Source organism: Protopterus annectens, chromosome 4.part0 (genome assembly GCF_019279795.1).
Source record: "Protopterus annectens isolate FY-2018-M chromosome 4.part0, PAN1.0, whole genome shotgun sequence".
NCBI classification, from domain to species: domain Eukaryota; kingdom Metazoa; phylum Chordata; order Ceratodontiformes; family Protopteridae; genus Protopterus; species Protopterus annectens.
In genome coordinates this window covers 1,626,121,891-1,626,143,556 of record NC_056733.1, presented here as the reverse complement: position 1 = coordinate 1,626,143,556, position 21,666 = coordinate 1,626,121,891, and the positions used below count along the sequence as shown (strand labels likewise).

The 21,666-nt window shown below is 43.0% G+C and overlaps 1 protein-coding gene across 2 annotated transcripts in view; it reads left to right on the top strand.

Moving 5' to 3' along the window:
- The window catches only part of SPARC (secreted protein acidic and cysteine rich), a 107,220-nt gene that overhangs the window by 62,291 nt on the left and 23,263 nt on the right, over positions 1 to 21,666 (top strand). For both annotated transcript variants that reach the window (XM_044069415.1, XM_044069414.1), the window contains one exon: positions 7,556 to 7,704. In XM_044069415.1, the coding sequence (XP_043925350.1) occupies positions 7,556 to 7,704 (149 nt within the window). The remainder of the gene's footprint in view (positions 1 to 7,555; positions 7,705 to 21,666) is intronic.

Sequence of the window (21,666 nt, the reverse complement as noted above, 5' to 3'; positions counted from 1 at the left end):
CGCAGGAAGCTCATAGACAGAGGGTTACTGAAGCCTGCCTTTCAAGAGGCTTTGGACAAGTCGGATCAGGCTTCTAAATCCTCGAAGATGTCGGAGCCCATGTCATCGGCTCAGAGTTCATCTTCTAGGGTTCGTTCGCCGGTTCCACAGATCTCGGGGCCGAGCGTCGAACATTTATCTTTCCCTGAGCCCCAGATCTTGGAACCGGTGTCGGAGCTGCCACCACCGTCCATTCTTCGTTTGGTGCCATCTTCGGCTCCTTCGACCCGTTCTTCCAGACCTTTATCTGAGACAGATGTGGATCGTGTTGTGCAGAAACTCATGGAAAACACGGCCCTTTCCAAGTTAATTGCAGTTTCCTCCCAGTTGGTGTCGAAACTAGAAGGCCTCCCCATATCTCCAACGGGACCTCCTTCGAGACCCATCCAGATCTCGGAGCCGGGAGAGGATGACCTGATGATAGTGGAGCCCTCGGTGCCGAAACCGTCCATTGCACGATCGACACCATTGACTTCAACTCCTTCGGAACCGATAGGGGAGTCGCAGAGCCGACGGTTTCTCCTCGGTTCCGGGACCGAGAGTCGTACCGACCTGTCAGTGCCGACTCTCCCTCTCGGGGCCTCGGCGCAGACTGGCTCGGCTCCGTCCTCGGGGTTGGAGCCCACGGCACCTGGGTCTGGGATGCTCCCGTGTTCTTCAGAACCGGGGGAGCCCTCGGCCCGGGGTTCGGGGGCCTTTGACCTTATGAGGAAAGTATTGTCTGCACAGACAACCACGTCATCAGGGGAATCTTCTCCTTCCCCAAAAGGGCCACTTTCTGTTTCTGCTCCCACGACCCATCCAAAGCGTAGAGCCCCATTGCCTCAGCCACCCCCAGAGGGTTCCCCCTGTTCCTTGGAGGCCTCACCAGAAGCCCCCTCTGATGAGGTCCCGAGGAAATGGTTGTGCAAGAGGAGGCACATAGATTCCCCACAGGAATCTCTAACGTCTGACACCGACTTGGATGAGGCAGAGGGGTCCCCCAAATCACCCTCGGAGGATGTGTCATTTGCAGACATCCTGGAGATCTTGAAACAGAGGGGTGATTGGCAATCCCTAGCCCCCACTGAGGACGAGTTGGTGCTGCTGAAGGCTTTTGGGGCTCAACCTTCTACCTCCTGGGTGACTCCGCCCTTCGATGAATTAATGGAATTGATTGCTCGAAGGGCATGGGAGGCACCTGACACAGTGGAACCAGTCCGTAGGAAACCAATCAAGTTCATCACTGCCCCCCCAAGATAAATCTTATCTCACCAAGGGAGTTCCTGTCGACGCTATGGTGGTGGCGGCAGCCACGAAAAAGGAGATGTCTGAGTCTTCCTCATCTGTTCATCCTCCTAATAAGGATTCTAGGACTATGGACAGATATGGGAAGCGCGTTTTTAGTTCAGCGACTTTTTCCATGCGTTCGCTTAACTATTTGACTCATTTCACATGTTTGCAGAGGGATCTCATCAAGGAGCTGACAGATACCCTCCAGGGTAACACAGATGCTGCTGTTTCAGAAAAAGTAACAGCACAACTTAACACCCTCACCTCCATAGTAAACTCATCCATGAGGCTCATCTCGTATGCAGCTGAGGGATCGAGTAGAGCTGCAGCTTCAGCGATTGCTCTTCGAAGACAATCATGGATGCGGCTGTGCTCCTTTGCGGAAGCCTTCAAGTCTTCCTTTGCCAATGCCCCTTTTGATGGTGCCACACTTTTCGGGCCAAAGGTTAAGGAGACTCTCACTCGGTGTGAGCAAGAGGGAAAGGCCCTGTCTGCTGTCGGGGTCTGTTTTTCCGCTCCTACTAGACTGTACCCCAAAGGGCAACGAGGCGGAAAAATGTGGTTCCGTAAGAATCAGGGATCTTTCCAGATCACACAGAGTGATACCCCCTCCAGAGGCAGAGGAGGGGGTAGAAATGGAAGACGCCGCCCCGGCAGCAGAGGGGATCCGCATAACCAAGGCGACAGGGATTCCGTCCCTAGGAAGCCTTTCTAGCACTCCTGAAGGGAGGCCCGGCTGTCCTGCTCTGGAGGCAGTCGGGGGTCGCTTGGCTTTATACCCACTGGCCTGGCTAAATATTACTTCGGATTCTTGGGTAAAAAGCATTATAACCAGAGGATACAAAATCCCCTTCACTTCAACTCCACCTCTACAAAGAAGGTTTCCAGACGTGCCACCCCGTCTGCGAAATCCAGCAGCTGTAGAAATTTCGAAGCTGCTCGAAAACAGAGTCATCCAACCAGTCCCGGCGGACCAAAGAGGATCCGGAACTTACTCAAGGTTCTTTTTAGTTCCAAAAAAGATAGGGGACTGGAGACCGATCTTAGATCTCAGCCATCTCAACACCTTCGTGAAGAAGGAAAAGTTCCGCATGGTCAGGCTTCAATTGATCCTTCAATTCTTACAGAAGGACAATTGGATGTGCTCTATAGATCTCAAAGACGTGTACTACCACATCAAAATGGCCAGACCGTCCAGAGATCACCTGCGCTTCCAGCTGGGAGCCAGTCACTTTCAGTTTCGAGCTCTGCCCTTTGGACTCACCTCAGCCCCCAGGGTATTCACCAAATGCATGGCAGTAGTTGCGTCTCACTTGAGACAACAAGGATTCCAGGTGTTGGACTGGCTCCTCACCGCCACCACCGAGCGTTGCCTATTGCAAGCCAGAGACTATACAGTCAGCCTTTGTTCCCACCTAGGGATTTCCATAAAGTTCGAAAAGTCTTGCTTATCGCCCTCACAGTGTATTTCCTTCATCGGAGCAGACCTAAATACACGATCAACACTACTAAAGCTCCCTCCAGTAAGGGCGTCAACCCTCAAACAGCAGGTTCTTCTTCTTCTGGTCAGCAAGAAAGCCCCGGCCAAACTGGTGTTAAAAGTGTTGGGACTGATGGCAGCTGCACTAATTGCAGTTCCTGTGGGAAGGTTACACATGAGGATCCTACAATGGCTGCTCTTCGCGCAGTGGTCGTTCCAACACCTACCCCTAGTGCACGAGATCAGGATAACAGACTCTTGCAGACGGGACCTCTCATGGTGGGTGTGCGATCAGAACCTCACTATGGGTCGTCCGTTCGTTCTACCCAGTCCAACAGCCACAATAACCACGGACGCTTCCCTGATAGGGTGGGGGGGGCTTTTTCAGGGAAGAACAGTCCAAGGAGAATGGTCCAGCATGGAGTACACTCTACACATAAATGTTCTGGAGCTGAGGGGGGTGTTCCTGGCATTGCAACACTTCCAAGCCCTCTTACCTCTGGGAACAGTAGCAGTTCAGACGGACAACATGTCTGTGGTCTGGTACATAAACAAGCAAGAGGGAACCAGGTCTTACCCGTTATGCAGAGAGGCCATGAGAATTTGGCAATGGGCAGAGTCCACTGGTTGCTTTCTGATAGCAACGCATGTCCCGGGGTCATCCAACGTCATTGCGGACAGGTTGGGCAGAGCCATCCTGTTACCTCACGAGTGGTCCCTCAATCCACAGACGGCGGAAAAGATCTTCCGCATATGGGGCCAGCCTTGCTGCGATCTGTTTGCTTCCCCGTTGAATGCAAAATGCAGAAGCTACTTTGCTCTTCTACCCCCTCCGGGGGATGTCCCCAGGGACGCACTGATACACGATTGGCCCCCGGGTCTCCTATATGCATTTCCACCTACTCCCTTGATTCCCAGATTTCTACAGAAAGCCAGGAAACTGGAAAGGACTATAATACTCATAGCCCCATTCTGGCCTCGTCAAATATGGTTCCCCTTTCTTCGAGCCTATCAAATAGAGGAACCATGGATTCTGGTCCCAGTACCAGATCTACTGACCCATTCGTCGGGAGTTCCTCACCCATCTCTTCAGTCCCTCAAACTAGCAGCTTGGCTGCACCGCTTCCCTGCCTAGCCAGGTCTGATCTACTCCCCCCGGCAGTTCAACACATTCTGGTTGCTTCTCATAAAGCTTCCACTACTAAACTCTACACGAGTAAGTGGAAACGCTTTGTATACTGGGCGTCTAGCCAACACTTAGACCCCTTGGTAGCTCCTCTACATAAAATTTTAGAATTCTTATCTATCCTCTTTCACGAAGGAGCTTCTGCTTCCACGCTAAGAGTACAGTTGGCGGCCATATCACATTTCCATATTGGTGAGGAAGGTTCTCCCATTATGTCTCACAGACTTTGTAAGGCCTTTATGAAAGGAACCTTCCATCTTAGGCCGCCTGTCAGAAAACCTTTCTTTCCATGGAGCCTGAATTTGTTACTGTCGCATCTCATGTTGCCACCTTTTGAACCTGCTTCGTCATGTCTCTTAAAGTTCTTATCGTGGAAGACGCTGTTCCTTGTCGCCGTGACCTCAGCTCGTAGAGTATCAGAGTTGCAAGCGTTATCGGCCAGAACACCTTACTTGATATTGATAGAGTCTCTTTGCGTACAAATCCATCTTTCCTTCCAAAAGTATGCTCAGTTACGAATATTAACCAGTCTATAGAACTCCCTACCTTTTTCAAGAACCATACTAACAAACTGGAGTATATGTTGCACAAGTTGGATGTTCACAGGCAATTAAGATTTTATTTGGATAGGACCAAAGCTTACAGGAAAACGGATCAGCTCTTCGTTGCATTTGCAGACAATAAAAAGGGCATGGCAATTACTAAACGTACACTATCTAAATGGCTTGCTGACTGTATAACCTTTGTATACTCTAAATCAAATCAATCCTTACCCACCAAACCTAAGGCCCATTCTACCAGATCCTTCTCCACTTCCTTAGCTCATGCAGCTCGCTTGCCTTTGGACACTATTTGTGCAGCAGCCACGTGGTCTAAGCCACATACTTTCATCACTCATTATAGAGTGGACAAAGTCTCCAAGGACAGGACATCATTTCCACTGTGCTTAGGAACGTTCTTTCATGAGTCACTCGGTGTGACGGAGCTAGGGCCGCTACCCGTGTGTAAGAACAAACTGCGAGATTGAACACTCTCACATAAAGAAGTTATGTCCTTACCATAATGTTCTATGTGGAGTGTTCATCTCGCCTTTGTTCTTACATTCCCTCCCTTTCCCTCCCCACGTGTTTGGAAGAACTGGTAGGATTAGAGTCTGATGGACGTGTCTTGACCCCTTCCGGGGTATATGGTCCCGTGTATCATGGGATATATGTTTCGACCATTAGTTCTTGCTATGGTGAGAGTGTCTCTGAATGTCTGAGAGAGTGTATACTTCTAACACCGGAGGTGTTGGATCTTTTGGTCTGGTTTGTTTGCAAACTAGATCTGAGTAATGGCAGGGAGGATTGTGGGATATGGGCTGGTCTCGAGCTTCTCTGAGATTCAGAGTTTTGCAATTCGGCCGACTCGCTCCGAACCCATGTGTAAGAACAAAGGCGAGATGAACACTCCACATGGAACGTTATGGTAAGGACATAACTTATTTTTTCTGTCACCTGGATGCTATATCTTGTGGAATCTGCACCATAGTCAATTGCTATGTCTCTCCAGGGCCACTCTTTAAGGTTTTTCTTATCTCAAATGCCAGTCAAGCAAAATACAGTGTTGTTAGCTGTTTGCCCAGCTCTGTGTAGCAGTAGATGATATACTAGCATCAGTGTACTCAGTAACAAGTTGCCTGATGTAACTTTGTCTAAAAAGATGAGTTGATTGTTTAATACAGTCTGCATGCAATTCTTTGAACATCATGTCCTTGGTGAGCCTATTACAGTGACTAGTAATCTTGTGGTGTTTTCCTGTGCAGAAAAATGAATTGTACTGCACTTTATAATGGCCATCAATATGGCTGTCCATAAGAAGGATACCAAAATCTGAGACTGATAACACTATTTTTAACAGCTCATTTTTTTCTGGTTTGTGTTTTCCAGTGTGAAGAAGTGCAGTGTGGGGGTATGAATGGGGTGTGTGTCTGTATATATACATAAGATATAGATATATATATATATAGACAAATGTAGATATCTACATTTGCATATATATATATATATATATATATATATATATGTGTGTGTGTGTGTGTATGTATGTATATATAATTTTTCTCAAAAGATGAAAACCCAAAGCAGAAAATACAAAACATAGCAAAAGTGAAACCAGACCAAATAAACATGAATGCAAAACAGACCAAACAACAAACCACCAGGCCATGCACTAAAATAGAAAGTAGTGTTTTTGCAAGAGGGTAAGCCTCCATGCATCCCCAGATTTAAAAATACTAACTGCATAGTTGCACCGACTCCACAAATAGACAAATATACATAACAATGGAAGTAAATGCTGCCTATACCTCTCAACCTCTATGCAGAAAAACTCTGCATGTATCCAGACATAACATCCACAGGCAGTTATTCTAATTCACATAAAAATGTAATAGAACGCAATGTCTTCTGTCAGTGGAAACTTCCTCCAGCAGTAAAAAGTACTGAACTCCACCTGATTCGGTCAGTGAAACGTCAGCGTTATAGCTGATTGCACCAAACTGCGTTCACTGAAGCCTGTCCTCACTCAAAAAGACACCCCACCACATGTTCAGTCTTATGTACATTTGCACATTTTATCTACAGAGATATATATAATGTGTATGTATATGTGTGTGTGTGTGTGTCTGTGTGTGTGTGTGTAAGTTAGATATTTATCTGGCTGCATTCACACACACACATATATCTGTATATCTATAATATATATATGTATATAAAATCTATATGCACATGCACAATACACACATGTATATTTATATGTATACACATATTCCTATCCTAAGGAAGGGAGCAGCAGTCATGCAGATGTATTTTTCCAAACAAACTGAAGTAAAGCAGAGTAGCATTAAAGCTACAAAACAGGTCCAAATTGTTAAATGTTAGTATATGTGAAGTGTAATATTATTACTTAATTTTGTAAATGTGATCTTTGCAGCCTGTTTATGGTTGTTTGAATACTATATAAAGTAAATGAGTGCATACACTTTTAATTGTTACCATTTGCGTGTCAGATGTAGGTCGATGAAAGTGTATTTACAGCTAGCAATTTATGAGTTAAGTTGGGTATTATAACATAAAGTAACTGAACAGCCTGGGTGCTGCCAGTGAGCATGTTTAAATTAGACTTGGAGGTTGAACTTGTTAAACATGACTTTTTCCTAAAAGCACTCTATTGTATGGGTTAACTTAAGATGAAAATACTATATGAAATGGTTCCTCTTTTAAATCAAGTATTTTTTCGTGTGGCTTGTAGCCCAATGTCTGGATGTGATATGCTTCTATGAACCGTAGGTACACATGGTGTTACTTACCAGTCCATTGCTACTCCCCAACACAAAAAAATAAACATTCTCATACAAACACACACACACACACACACACACACACACACACACACACACACACACACACACACACTCCCCCCAATTTTTGGTTAAACACGTGGAATACAAGCACTCTTTGTTTGCTTCACCTATGTGACATTCTGAACAGTTTATTTTTTCTTCTAACTCTGTTTCATTTGATTTTGGGATACTGCAGGTGAAGAAAATCTTTGAGAATGAGAAGCGTCTATCAGCTGGGGACCACTCCATTGACCTGCTGACCCTGGACTTTGTGAAGAACTACAACATGTACATCTTCCCCGTGCACTGGCAGTTTGGACAGCTGGACCAGCACCCTGTTGATGGGTATGATACTAGATAATAAAGTAAACTGCATTAACAAAATGTTCTTATGCAGAAATGTTACAGTTGTTCATTTATTACAAACAAAAAACCTAAATGCATGGTAATGACTACCAAGATGAGAATTTGCAATCTTAGTACTACTGATTTGTAGCTAACAAGACTGAGGATGTGTAGCCTTCAATCGCAGAGAGCTAACAAGAAGACTGGGATTTATTCATTTATTTTATTTATTTATGCTTTGCTGACTGGATTAATCCAACTAAGCCAGCAGCTTCTTTTCAAGGGAGACCCAAGGTGGTATCTGTAATGACTGGGGGAAATTTGAGCAGGGTACCTGAGAACTTTCCCTAGTCTTTTAATGGGATTTTTATATCTGCCTGAGCTACCACTAGCTCCTGTAGATGGGGCCTCAGTTTATTGTCTTGTTCTAAAGACGGTCCACTCAGAAGTGTAGCACCAGTACTGGAAAATTAACCCAAGCACCTGGCATGGGAATGGTACCTACAACCTTTTGATCTTCAGGTGAATGTGCTATCTTTTGAGACACTGTCATTGGTAGTCCCTCTCATCTTCATTGAGTAATGTTGGGCCTGGGAAGCACAGGGATTAGAGTGTCACCCTCTCTGCAGCTGTCTTGGGTTGTGGTGGACACAGACCTTTATACCAGGTTACATGTCTGAAAGCATAGCTTTAGTGCTTCAGGCAGAAGAGAATTATGTACTTTAACAGGTATCCTATCAACATCAGTTAGGTTTTCTGCATGAAGGCAGAAAATGTATTTAAGTGAGTCCTCTTACTTGAAAAAAGATGGGGAGGGTTGGGCTCTCTCCAGATTTTTATCTCTCAGTGGGGGGGCGGGGGGGGGACTACACATCCACAGTCTTGTTGTTAGCTATCAATCAGCAGTATTAAGATTTCCAGCCTTTTGGTGACACCTAAATGTACTTCCCTTCTGGCAAGAGCTTTAAAAATTTTCACCTTGGTGAAAGACTTTAGTGGATTTTTGATGTCTATTTTTCTTTTCAGCAGAGGAGTATTGTTGGGAATTTTATATTAGGTATCTCTAGAAGTCCAGCTTCAGTTAACTCATCCCAGTGTAATAGTTAAAGGAAAGGGTCTTAAGCGTACTTTGAAATACTTACACCCTGAGAGGGATGATCATTTCCTAATGTTCCCATGGATGCGATCGAAAATTACCAAGCTGGATTAAACCCTTTTCCTGTCGAGAGCTGGTGGTCTCAATGTGTTTATATTTATTTGCAGTTTCTTACCGTAAATCAGTTTATGACTTTTGCGTTACTGTGTTTAGATCTTCATACAAACTAGAAGTATGTCTATCAATACACCAGGAAGCTCACACATTCTCCTGGTTTCAAAATATGCTACTAAGAATTAATATTAGTGTTAATAGTGTCTGTCAGCCTGGGATGACATGCTCGACAAGCCACGTTGCTTCGCTAGGGACGGCTTGCACCTGTCACCACTGTGCTTTCGGATATTGGCAAAGGCTCTTGCCACCCCCATAGTGCCTTTTTTAGGCAAGGCTCAAAAGTCAAACCCACCCCCATAGACAACACAAGGAACAAGAAACTAAGGGTAATGCTGCTAAACGCCAGAAGTCTTAACCTCAAGATGCATGCACTCGAAGCTCTCCTCAGTATGGAGAACATCGATATCTGTGCAGTGACAGAAACCTGGTTCAAGGCTCCAGAGAGCACCTCAGCACTACCAGGCTATACCTCATATCATGCTTTTCGGCCCCAAAACCCGGACTGAACCACAAAAGGAGGGGGAGTTTCCATATTTATCAAGGATATCCACACCTCCAGGTTAGTGGCATTGCACGAAGTATCGGAGGCCATCCATGTGCAACTAACAGTGGGCAAGACTGCTTTTCAGTTTATAGCATCCTACAGACCACCCTCTCAAAGTCAGGAATCCCATTCGGCTTTCCTGAAAACATTGGAGAACATGAAGATCTCTCCGAACACCATTATATTGGGCGACTTCAACTACCCAAACATTGACTGAGAGCACTACTCAAGCCCCAGCACCATAGCCCAAAGATTCCTGGAAATTATAAACTCAAATGCTATTGAACAACTAGTCACCACTCCCACAAGAGGGGAGAACATACTAGACCTGATCATTACCAACATGAGGACTCTATGCTCCACACCAGAAGTATATCCCTCATTGGTAAGATCAGACCATAAATTAATTTCACTGGATGTCCACATCCCGACCCCACCCTCAGCCCAGAAAACCACAGTGAAAAACTTCTCAAAAGCAAACTTCTCACTTCTCAAAACCGAAGTGGAATCCTTCAAGGCCCCAGGGCCAGTGGAAACTACAGCCCAAACTACAGAATCCTATATAAATGCATTCTACGGACATCTCCAGGAATGCATGGATCATGCTATCCCAAACAAAACCAAGACCCAATCATCCAAAGGCAGGCGTCCAGTCTCGTGGACCCCTGCCATAAATAAACTGTACAACAGAAGGAGGAAGCTACTACATGTTGCGTCCTACATGAACTACAAGAGGAACTAATCCCTCAAATAAAACAGCTATACAATCTCAGCTTCACTACAGGATATGTGCCCACAGAATGGCGTACAGCAACAGTGGTCCCACTCCACAAAGGTGGAACCTCTACGGACCCTGGAAACTATCGCCCCATAAGCCTGACTAGCTTAGTCTGCAAGGCTATGGAGAGGATCATCATGGAGCTCATAAACAAAGACATTGGGGACCTACAGACACTAGATCCTACCCAGTTCGGCTTTGTCAAGGGCAGATCCTGCCTTTTGAACCTGGTTGACTTCTTTGAAACAGTCACCAAAGCCATAGATGAAGGGAAGGTAGTCCACACAGCCTATCTGGACCTTGCAAAGGCATTTGACACAATACCCCACTCGGGCATCATAGATAAGCTATCCAGCTTAAATATAAACCCCTATGTCACAAGATCAAACTGGCTCAAAGACAGAACCCACAGAGTGAGAGTTGCTGGAGCCATGTCAGACTTGAAACCGGTCACAAGTGGCATCCCACAGGGTTCTGTCCTGGGACCACTCTTGTTCGGTATATACTTTTCCGAGGTACAGGCAAACGTGGGAGGCCTATGGCTCACCAAGTTCGCAGACGACTGCAAACTGGGCGCCATAATCAACTCTCCAGCTGACACAAACATCCTTCAAAAAGGTCTCACAGAGACAGATAACTGGTGCCAGCGCCATGGTTTAAAGCTAACTGCCAAAAAATGTATAGTCATACCCGTTGGCAAAACAATGTGCCCACAAATTACCACATAGGCGGAAACCCATTAAGTACAGAGAAAGTTATTAGGGACCTGGGGACCCAAGTTGATAGCAATCTCTCCTTTGAAAACCACATTGCCAAAGTGGTTAGAAAGACCTTCTACATAGCCCACCTCATCACGAAGGGTTTCACATCTAGATCAAGAGAGGTAATCGTGCCCCTTTATTCATCCCTCATCAGGCCCATCATAGAATACAATGCCCCTTTTGGGATGTACCTTACCCGACACCTGCAGCAATTGGAAAGACCCCAAAAGTATCTCACCAAGAGGATCAAGGGTCTTTAACAGATGCCATATGCTGCTCGGTTAAAAAAACTCCAGCTCTACTCTGTTGCATACCGCCTACTTCGAGGCGATCTATGCCTGACATACAAAGCTATGTCAAATCCAGAATTAATGGACATGCTCCACCTCAGTAAATCTAAATCCCTTAGAGCCACATGCTCGAGGGACTTGAACCTCAGCACAGAAATAAATAGAACTTGCTGGAGGGACAGGTTCATAACCCAGAGGCTCCCTTCGCTCTGGAATAGAATTCCAGTTCATGTGAGGCAGAGCACCTCACTGAATCTCTTCAAGAAGAATCTCGATAAGTGGATGGGGGATCGTAGGTTTGTCCCAGGGATTACTCCCGTGTCACTATTAGACAGAGGCACAGTAAACTAAACCTTAAAAAGGGCACAGTATACTCAAATCAAGGGATGGCGTAAGCCATACAGAATTGGGCTAGGCTTATAATTGCCCCAGGGCAGCCTAGTATGAACCTATGAACCTAATAAACACCACAAAGCATGTAGAACTTCAAAATGTATAACTTTATTTATTTAGGTTTAAGCGCATTTATCTGATTTAAGACTTCATCAGAATCGAACCACACACACCAGTGCACCCAGAAAGGATGGTCTGAAAACTTGCAAATCCACAACCCTTAACTGTTAGCTACAGTGTATTCATGCCCAGAATTATTGCAGTTGCACAGCCAGTAAAAGAAACCTTTGTTGAAAATGACTAGAGTGTTTGTCAGTGAAAGAACAACATCTGGACGATCTGAAACTGATAAAAGCATGGGTATCTGCTGTGAAATTGATACCTTAGACTTCTTTACTAAGTATCTTTGAACTGTCTATGGCACCTTATAATGCTGAAATCTTTAGCATGTCTAAGGTAATTTTGGTCTTAATGTTAATAAGATTCTGTATCCTCGCCTTGATCTCTACTAACTGTCACAGCTGCTCTTCATAGACAGCTGAGAGGATTTAACAGAAGAGGAAAAATATACATTCTTTCTGAAGTGTCATTAATTTGGATTGCCAAAATGTCCACAATCCGTTTGTCCAAGTACACAAGTAGGAGTGTAAAAACACATTTAAATACATCCCAAAGATTTGTGGGGATATAGGACTGTGTTTAACATGCCTGAAGAAACTCTTGCTTCAGTAGTGGTATAAGGTGTTTAAATTCAGATTTTCTCACGTAAAAGGAATTCTCAATAGTTTGGAGGGAGGTGGAGTTCCAACGCCTATTTATATCTCCAAACTGACATGATCAGATAATGCATAGGGTGCCACAGAAAGTGAAATAACTGACTCTAATAGAGCTTTAGAGGCAGTATCTGTTCTACTCGAAATGCCATATCCTGGAGACTAGTAAGTGAGGAAAAAAGGGCACAATGAGGGTTGTGTCTCAAGATCTGAAAGTCCCAAGATAAAAGCAGTCTGTTAACAGCTAATGCACTGAGTAGGAAAAAGAAAATACATGACTACAGGGTGTCTGACAGTTTACATTTCCCATTTGTATCAAATGACCTCAGGTGTAATCCTGCATGTAGACAGTGAAATATTCCTCTAACTTCTTTTGTTTCCATTCTCTGAAGCAAATTTAAAGAGAAAAAAGTAACAATAGCTGTGTGAAAGAATAATCAAGAATCTGCAGGCCTTGGAGGTTGTTCCGTAACAGAATTATTGTGCCATATGTCTTACCAGATTGTGATGAAACTGATATTGATAACTACATCTGGTCAGTTTCCTCTGTTCTTTGAGTGAAAGATGCATCTCCTGAAGTGTCATGTTGATAAGTCTGAGAAATGTTGATGCAGGCAGACGTACAGCCAAGACCAAATAAGAGAAACAGAGGCTATTAATATTAACACTCAGAACTTTTCATAGTAGTTTATGTAATGTCATCAGTATACCTGTTGATGGTCTTTGGAGTTACATGAGCAGAACTAGACTTACTTTACCTATTCCAAAAACCTTTGTATCTGATCAGAATGGATACTCAGAAAATACAGTACAGTGGGGAGAAGGTTTATGAGTTTTACTAGATGGTATTTTTGCTAGATTGAAATCTGTGAGCATGTACCAGCAAATAAGAAACTTCATATCATTAACAGCAAACACTGAACAATGTAGCAGTTCTTTCGGCAAACAGACACATGCTGCTAAATTAGATAAAAAAAAAAACATACAACCCGTAATGTATATATAATGTACTGTTAGTCACAATTTCCAAGGTTTACAGGGAAATCCAGGTTCCCCATCCTCTTGACAATATTTATTTTATTTTTTATTTTTTATTTATTTTTTTATTTTACATTTGTTTATTTTACATTTGTTGACCGGGCTAGTCTAGCTGGATCAAAGTCCATTTTCAGTAGAGGCCCGGGGAGAAAAGCTCCACAGATAAAAGCAAGGTAATTGAAAAACAAGTACAATACACTTATGAGACAGGCAATGAGCAAAATACAATGATATTAGTCCAGGTATGGTTGTACAAATCTAAGAAAAAACAAATAATACCAACTATGTAATAAGTACGGCATTGAATACTTTCAGTAGGGAGGGAGTATTATGTAGTTCAAATGTAATGGATACTTATAAAAATATTATTTTTTTTTTCTTTTTTTTTTTTTTATATTTGAGAATGGTAGCAACAATGTAATCATTAAGTCATTTTGTGATCAGAGAGAAACATTGCAGAGTTGATTAAAGAAATGTGAAAAGTAGAAAGATGAGAGCAGGTTAGTCTGGATTGGTGCAAGAGCATAGCCGGAAATTGTTTAGATGTAAAAGAAGTTGTTTTTTAAAGAGAGGAAGAGTGGGTAGAGAGGTGTGTGGGGAGGTTATTCCATGTTTTACCAACTGAGTTTGAGAAAAGGCAGTTTCCTGCAGAATTTGTAATTCTAGTAGTGTTGACTTGTAGCTTTTCGGAGGAGCGTAGTTGTTTCAGGTTGTTGTAAGGAGTCAAGAGGTTGCTAAGAGCTGGTGTTTTTGATGGTTGATAAAGAATTTTATGTGCTATTAAAAGTTGTTGATAGATAAGCTTGTTAGTAAGTTCCAACCAGTGTAATACTTTTAGGTTTAGACAGTGGTGGGTTCTATATTTAGATGCTGTGGCAAATCGAGCTGTATTGTGGTAAGATGTAGTTAGTTTCCTAAGGTTACCTTTAGAGAGATTAGTGTAAATAGGGGAAGCATACAGAAGGGTAGAGATAAGATGGGATTGTGCTAAGGTGGTCCGTGCTTTGGGTGTAAGGAAGGGTTTGATTCTATACAGTGAGCCAATCTTTTTATTCACTGCTTTTATTGTGTTATTGATGTGATAATCAAAGTTAAGATTATTATCAATAGTAACACCTAGCAGTTTTGTAGTAGAGTCAGGGGAAATGTGGGAATTATCACTTGCAGTAATAGTGAAGTTTAGTTGAGTAGATTTGTGGGTAGGTGAGAATAGTAATAGTTTAGTTTTTTTGGGGTTCAGGAGAAGACATCTTTTTGAGAACCATTGTTCAACGGTTGAAAAGGTTGATTGGGTCAGAGACTGGAGTTCTACTCTGAAGAGGTAAGTGTTGCAAGATAGATAGAAGCCAAAAAGCCTATGGATGTTAGCATCCATTGCTGAGACAGCATGTGGACCTAGACTTAATTTATTGAGGGAGATGCTGATGATTTTACTGTACATGCAGACGATAGCAACTATTTCTTAAATGTTTATACTTAAGAGTATTGCTTTAACATAATATGAGGTTATTTTGTGTACATGCAACACAGAAGTTTTTAACAATCAACAGCAGGTTAATGCATTTTAATTAAAACTAGCTAGAAATATCTTGTGTTTAGCTGGAGTGCTTGTTTGGCTTGCTTGCTGTACTCTGTCTGAATATTGCTAATCTCTGTCTGCATTTTATTTTTCCCACACACCCACCCAACTGTTGTATTCTTAAACTTGGTGGCTTTTGAGTTGCCCACCCCTACTACTAATCTGATTTTGGACACTCCTTCCAGTCCCATCTCATCAGCTCATAATACTGAGTACAGAGAGATAATTTGGGTACGCCCACCTCCTCAGTTTCTTAACCTTGAATTATCTTATATTTCTTCCCTTCCCACGTAACTTAAAAATATACTTTATTCAGCTGCTTTTACTGTATTTTTGTTTCTTCCTACTTTATGACTTTATTTTGCTTTTACTGCTTGTTCTTAAAATTGTTCAATTGCATTTATTCTGCTGCATTTACTGTTGCTTTTTAGTAGCCTGATTAACTTGTAACATTTATTCTAAGCCTCTTAGTTTTGGTTTAAGCGCTTGGGCTGCAGGTCAGTTGTTTTACATTAAGAAGGTTCTTAGTCTACACTGTTGTGGCAGGAGAGGTAGTTTACATCTTTCCAAGATGGGAATTGCTGGTTGAAGGCTTAGTGTGTCTGTTATTCTTAGTTTTGGTTTAAGCACTTGGGCTGCAAGTCAATTGTTTTACATTAAAAAGGTTTTTAGTCTACACTGTTGTGGCAGGAGAGGTAGTTTACATCCTTCTAAGATGGGAATTGCTGGTTGAAGGCTTAGTGTGTCTGTTATTCTAAAAGCATTTTAGTTCAGTTATTTTACATTAAGAAGGTTTGTGTCTACATTCTTTTGGGAGGAGAGGGTAGCCTCTGCCCTTCTGAGCTGGGAGATGCTGGTTGAAGGCTTATTGTTCCTGCTTATTAGAACTGTTTTTTTTTTTCTGAAATTGTTGCACTTTGTTTGCTGTAGCATAGACTAGATATAGACCTGCTGGATCTGGTTCGGTTTGTATATCTTGAGCACTAAACTAGGCCATCTTTTGTTAGAGAGGGTTCCCCTGCACCCTAGTGGCATGAGTGTGCAATTAGAACTCATCTGATTGAAGATTGCTGAAACAAGGCTCAGTTTTGAGCTCCTAATGCATAACACAAAAACAAACAGCTTAGTCATCGGTGACACAGTTGCGACACACACAGATGTCCCTCTCACCAGGTTGGATAAGGAAAAAGTCACAGTCAGCTGTCTTGTCAGGTACCAGGATCTGCCACATCACACATGCAGTCAAGTGTCTCAACAACAGGCACTGCCATGACTTTGTCATATTCCATGTTGGTGTGAACGACTTGAGATGTACCTCACTGGACTATGTGAAGAGAGACATAACTGAGCTCTCAGATTATGAGTTTCAGGCAGGTATGTCCGTAGCCTTAAGCAGCATTTTACCTTCACCTAGCATGATAGTGCAATACAAACAAAAAATTTTTGATTTCAATTGGTTTGGTTTCTGGTGTCATTAAAAAGGATCCAGTATCTGTCAACCTGGGATTATATGGTTGACAGGCCTTGATACTTTGCCAGAGATTATCTTCCTCTGTCACCCCTGAGATTTCTGTTGCTAACTAAGGCTCTTGACATCCCCATAGTGCCTTTTTTAGGCAGTGTCACAAGAACAAAATTCCTAATGTAAAAATACCCTGTAAAACAACCTGAAGGTTATGCTGATAAATGCTAGGAGTCTAAACCTGAAACTGCACTCACTGAAAGTAGTCCTCATCTTGGAAGGTGCTGACATTTGTGCAGTCACTGAGACCTGGTTTAAGGCTGTGGAGAGCACCCCAGCTATACCAGGTTACATTTCCTTCCACACATTCAGACCACAAATTGAAGGTGTGAGAACTAAAGGAAGTGGTGCATCAATATTCATTAAAGATAAGTACACCTCTAGATTGGTTAAACAGCATAGTTCTCTTGAATTACTTCAGTTGCAATTGACTGTAGGTAAGACTCCTATTCAGGTCATTTCCAGCTATAGGACCCCGTCCATTTTTTCAGGACATCCACTCAGCCTACTTGAATCTACTTGAGTCAGTCAAGGTATAACCAGACACCCTGGTTTTGGATGACTTTAATTACCCATCCATTGACTGAGTAAATTCTACATGTTGTAACTCACTTGCCCTAAGGTTCCTGGACTTTGTTATCTCCAATGCCCTGGACCATCTGGTTGACACACCCACAAGTGGCTCAAACATCCTAGATCTGGTGCTCATCAACGTGGGGGACCACTGCACCACCCCCAGTGTGTGGCCATCCCTGGTGAGATCTGACCACAAATCAGTCTCACTAGAAGTAACAGTAACATAAGACCCCCCCCCCCCTAGCAACAACTAGACTAAAAATAACTTCTCCAAAGCCAATTACAGCCTCTTACATGACAGTATAAGTAGCTTCATAGACCTTCCTCTCACTGATGGAACAGACACCTATGCTGAGTTATACACCAGTGCTTTGTACAAGCACCTGTATAATTGTATTGACTCTCCTGTACCTAATAGAACCAAAGCATGATCTTCAAGGAAAAACAAACCTGCCTGATGGACAATTGCCATTAATAGGCTATACAATAGGAAAAAGAAATTGCTTTTTTAAGAGTAAGAAGGAATGGTCTCAAAACTGAAAACACTCCCTCCTCAACTTAAACAAGCAAATAAGACTCCTAGTGAAGTCCTCCAAAACTAAATATGAATCCAAATTGGCTTCCCTTACAAAGGATAACCACAAGGCATTCTTTAGTTACATCTATAACCTCAAAGGTAATGGCCAGATTTGCATTGAACTTGTAGATAATGGTACTACATATACAAAACCTGTGGATATAGCAAACCTGCTGGCTGACAGGTTCAGTGAAAACTTCACTGACATTTCCCCACCACATATACCCCAAAGCATCTCTAACACCTGTCCCCCACCTAGTATCTCCAAGGGGCAGGTCTTAAATGCCCTTTTCAAGGCCCAAAACACAGCCTCTGTGGGACCAGACAACATCCCAGGCTGTGTTCTACATGAGTTAAAACAGGAGTTAGCATCACTATTGGGTACACTTTTTAGTTGCAGCCTAAGCACTGGGTTCATACCAGTGGAATGGAAAACAGCTGTCATCATCCCTTTGCATAAAAGGGGGTGCAGTCACAGACCCTGGGAAATATAGACCCATTAGCCTGACCAGCCTTATCTGCAAGGCCATGGAATGAATCATCATGGACCTTATTAACAAAGCTATAGGGAATCTCCAAACACTCGATTCCCACCCAGTTTGGCTTTGTCAAGTGGAGATCATGCCTGTTAAACTTGGTGGACTTCTTCGAGACAGTTACCAAAACCCTAGATATGGGCATATCTGTGCATATGGCCTACCTAGACTTAGCCAAGGCCTTTGGCACAATCCCCACTCGGGCATCATTGATAAACTCACCCAGCTGGGTATCAACCTATATATTATCAGGTGGGTTGCAAACTGTCTCACTGATAGTAGTCACAGTCATAATAGGGGACTCCACCTTCTCCAGCAGACCTGTAACCGGTGGTGTTCCCCAGGGATCAGTTCTGGGACCCCTACTGTTCAGAATCTACTTCTGCAAGGTACAGGCTAAAACTAAAGGACTGTGGCTGGCAAAGTTTGCTGATGACTGCAAAGTGGGAGCGATCATTGAAACCCCTAGAGATGTCAACATCCTGCAAGAAGGTCTTTTATGCAGACTAATGACAGGTGCCAAATTCATGGTCCTAAACTTAATGGAAAAAATGCATTATCATCCCCTTTGGCAAGGGTGATGCTAATGCAAGCTCACATCAATAGCAATACCCTAAGTACACAGTCAGTGGTGAGAAATCTGGGCACACAGATCAACAGCAACCTTAACTTTAATTACCATGTCTCCAGAGTCGTAAGAAGGGCATTTTATCTTGCTCATCACATAAGTAAGAGTATTGCCTCCAGAAAAAAAGAGGTTATAACCTCCCTGTACTCTTCCCTCATCGGGCCAATAATAGAGTACAACGCTCCCTTTGGTATGTTCCTTTCCAGACACCTGCAGCAATTGGAGACAACACAAAGGTTCCTTACAAAGAAAATTCAGGGTCTTCAAGATTTGTCTTACGTGGACAGACTGAAATCACTGTCACTTTACTCTGTGTTGTACGGACTGCTCAGAGGCAACCTGTACCTTGCATGTAGCGCAATCTCTGATAAAGCTTTAATGGAAACGCTGCACATTTGCAAGTCAAATGGCATATGGGTCACTCTCCCAAAGAACTTTAACCTCATATGTGACATCAAAATCACTTGTTGGCGAGACAGATTTTTGTCTCACAGAGGTTGCCTCACATTTGGAACAAGTTTCCTATTCATGTTAAACAAAGCCCCTCATTGGCTTTATTTAAGCATAATTTGGACGATTTGGATGGGTAACCGGAAATTCACCCAAGGGGTTCTACCTGTGTCCTTCTTTGACAGGGGCAATAGGTGTTGATTTTAGTATCTGCTTGAACCAGACACCCTTGAGAACACAGTTTGAGCTTGGCTAGGGTTGTAAGGGCCTTGGAGCCATTAGCACGGTATCCTGCTATGATCCTTTGAATAGGCAGTACTTCTTTGACTAGGCGAGGGCTACTTGTGGATTGAAATCTAACCAAATATGACATAACATTTATCTATGCAGAATTTATATTAAAATGTCCTGCAAGCAGAGTGAAAGCAGTGGACACAACCTTGCGGCTACTAGAACAAATAATGTCGCACACTGCATATTTCAGCATAATGTATACAAGCAGAATACAGCAATTTGTAACATTAAATTAAATGTCAGGAAGTTGTACATTTTCACAAAGTAAATGTATCCACAGTATCATGTCTGATATTTCCACACAGATAGGAACTGCAGATCTGATAATACCTTTAGTCTTTTTGGTAAGAACACATTGCCTTTTTTCCAGAATGTTCTGTATACGTCACAACAGGAGGAAATGATGTTCAAAGTAGTAGAATGATTACAGCTGTGTTTGCCACAGCAGATGCCTAGCAGATGCAGATAAATTGTTGCATACAATGATATGTCCCACTGGAATTAATCAGTAAGAGAGTGCCTTTTCTTGGACTTAAAGGCATCCTTTAAATGCAGTGAGTGCCTCAATGTGTCCAACACAACCTGCTGAAATGCAGTAAAAAAATAGATCTGTGCCACATTAACTGACCAGACAGCCTGTGTTGTAGTTCTCAACAGTCAGATTGTGACAGAACGTGTACACTGAGATGGGTAATACAGTTTACTGGTGGGTACAGGAGATGACCTTCTTAAACACTGTGAAAAGTTCCATCTCAAAGAAAATCAACTGCTCACACATCAGAGCAAAGAATACTCAAGGTTAGCGAATAGCAATTCTTCCTTTCCAACTTTATAGTGGGCTCAGCCAAGTAAAACCCAAAAAAACATAGAGAGCCAAAGACCCTTTAATTGCATCCAGTTGTTTGGCCCTATTTTGGTACTGGTGTGTAGAAGGCAGTGCTATTGCTCCCTAAGCTGCTTCTCCTTTGAATGACTTAGTCATCTTCTTCACCAGTAAAGGTGTTTCCCTTCTCCAATGGGTATTTTGTTGCTTCCTCCAGCTGCATACTTCCTCAAGAGGAAACATTTCAAGTGGGCTGGCTATAAGGTTGACGATTTTAACATATGGTCTCTTAATGCCCATATGATCAAAAGCAAGTCTTTTTTTTGTTTGCCACTTGTTGTGACAAGTTATTATTGAAATACATCTTGTAACTGAGATATTGTCCTTTTTCTTTGTCTCAGGGTGCCCAAAAACATTTTTCTTTTTTCTAAAAGGATTAAACCTGGACTGGTCTTGGGGTTTACCCATGGAGGGGGTAGGGGTGGGGCAAAGAATGGCTGGCATATTCAGTTACTAACTTGATTGAAGGTTAAAGCCCCAAGATGAGGTGGTATCCATGCTTGCAGAAAATGCACCATATCTTTTTGTTCACTCCCCCACCTCCTGGAGACTTACTGTGCTTACATTTTGCACCTCACATTCATCTGTACATTAATTTAATGGAAATCCAACCACTATGGTTTTAATCTCCAGTTTCACTGAGGTTTAGCTGAAAGGAGTCCATAGATATTGATAACTTCTGTATGAACTTGAACCCTTGCATGGTGTCTGTGCTCAGTAAGGATGGAGGTAGATTCTCAGTAGATGTTCTTCATGTTTCACTGTTGCAGTCATTACATTTGGGTAATCCTGCTGGCAGGTTGCTCTCAGTCAGCCTGAATTCCAAAGTCTTGGGTCCTGCTTCAGCTGTCATCGCCCCTTCCCTGACGTCAGGTCGTCAGGGGTATAAAAGAAGCAGCTGACGCCATTTTCTTTAGTCTTTCTTGCCGCGCCGTGCCCGAAGCAGAAGCAGTTCGCAAGTGCCAGTTTACAAATGTAAAATGGAATTCATAGAATCCTGCCAAAACCTCAAAGGTCTGCATCAAAAATATCTGCAGCAGTGAAGCATTGTGGTCAATGTGCACAGGTTA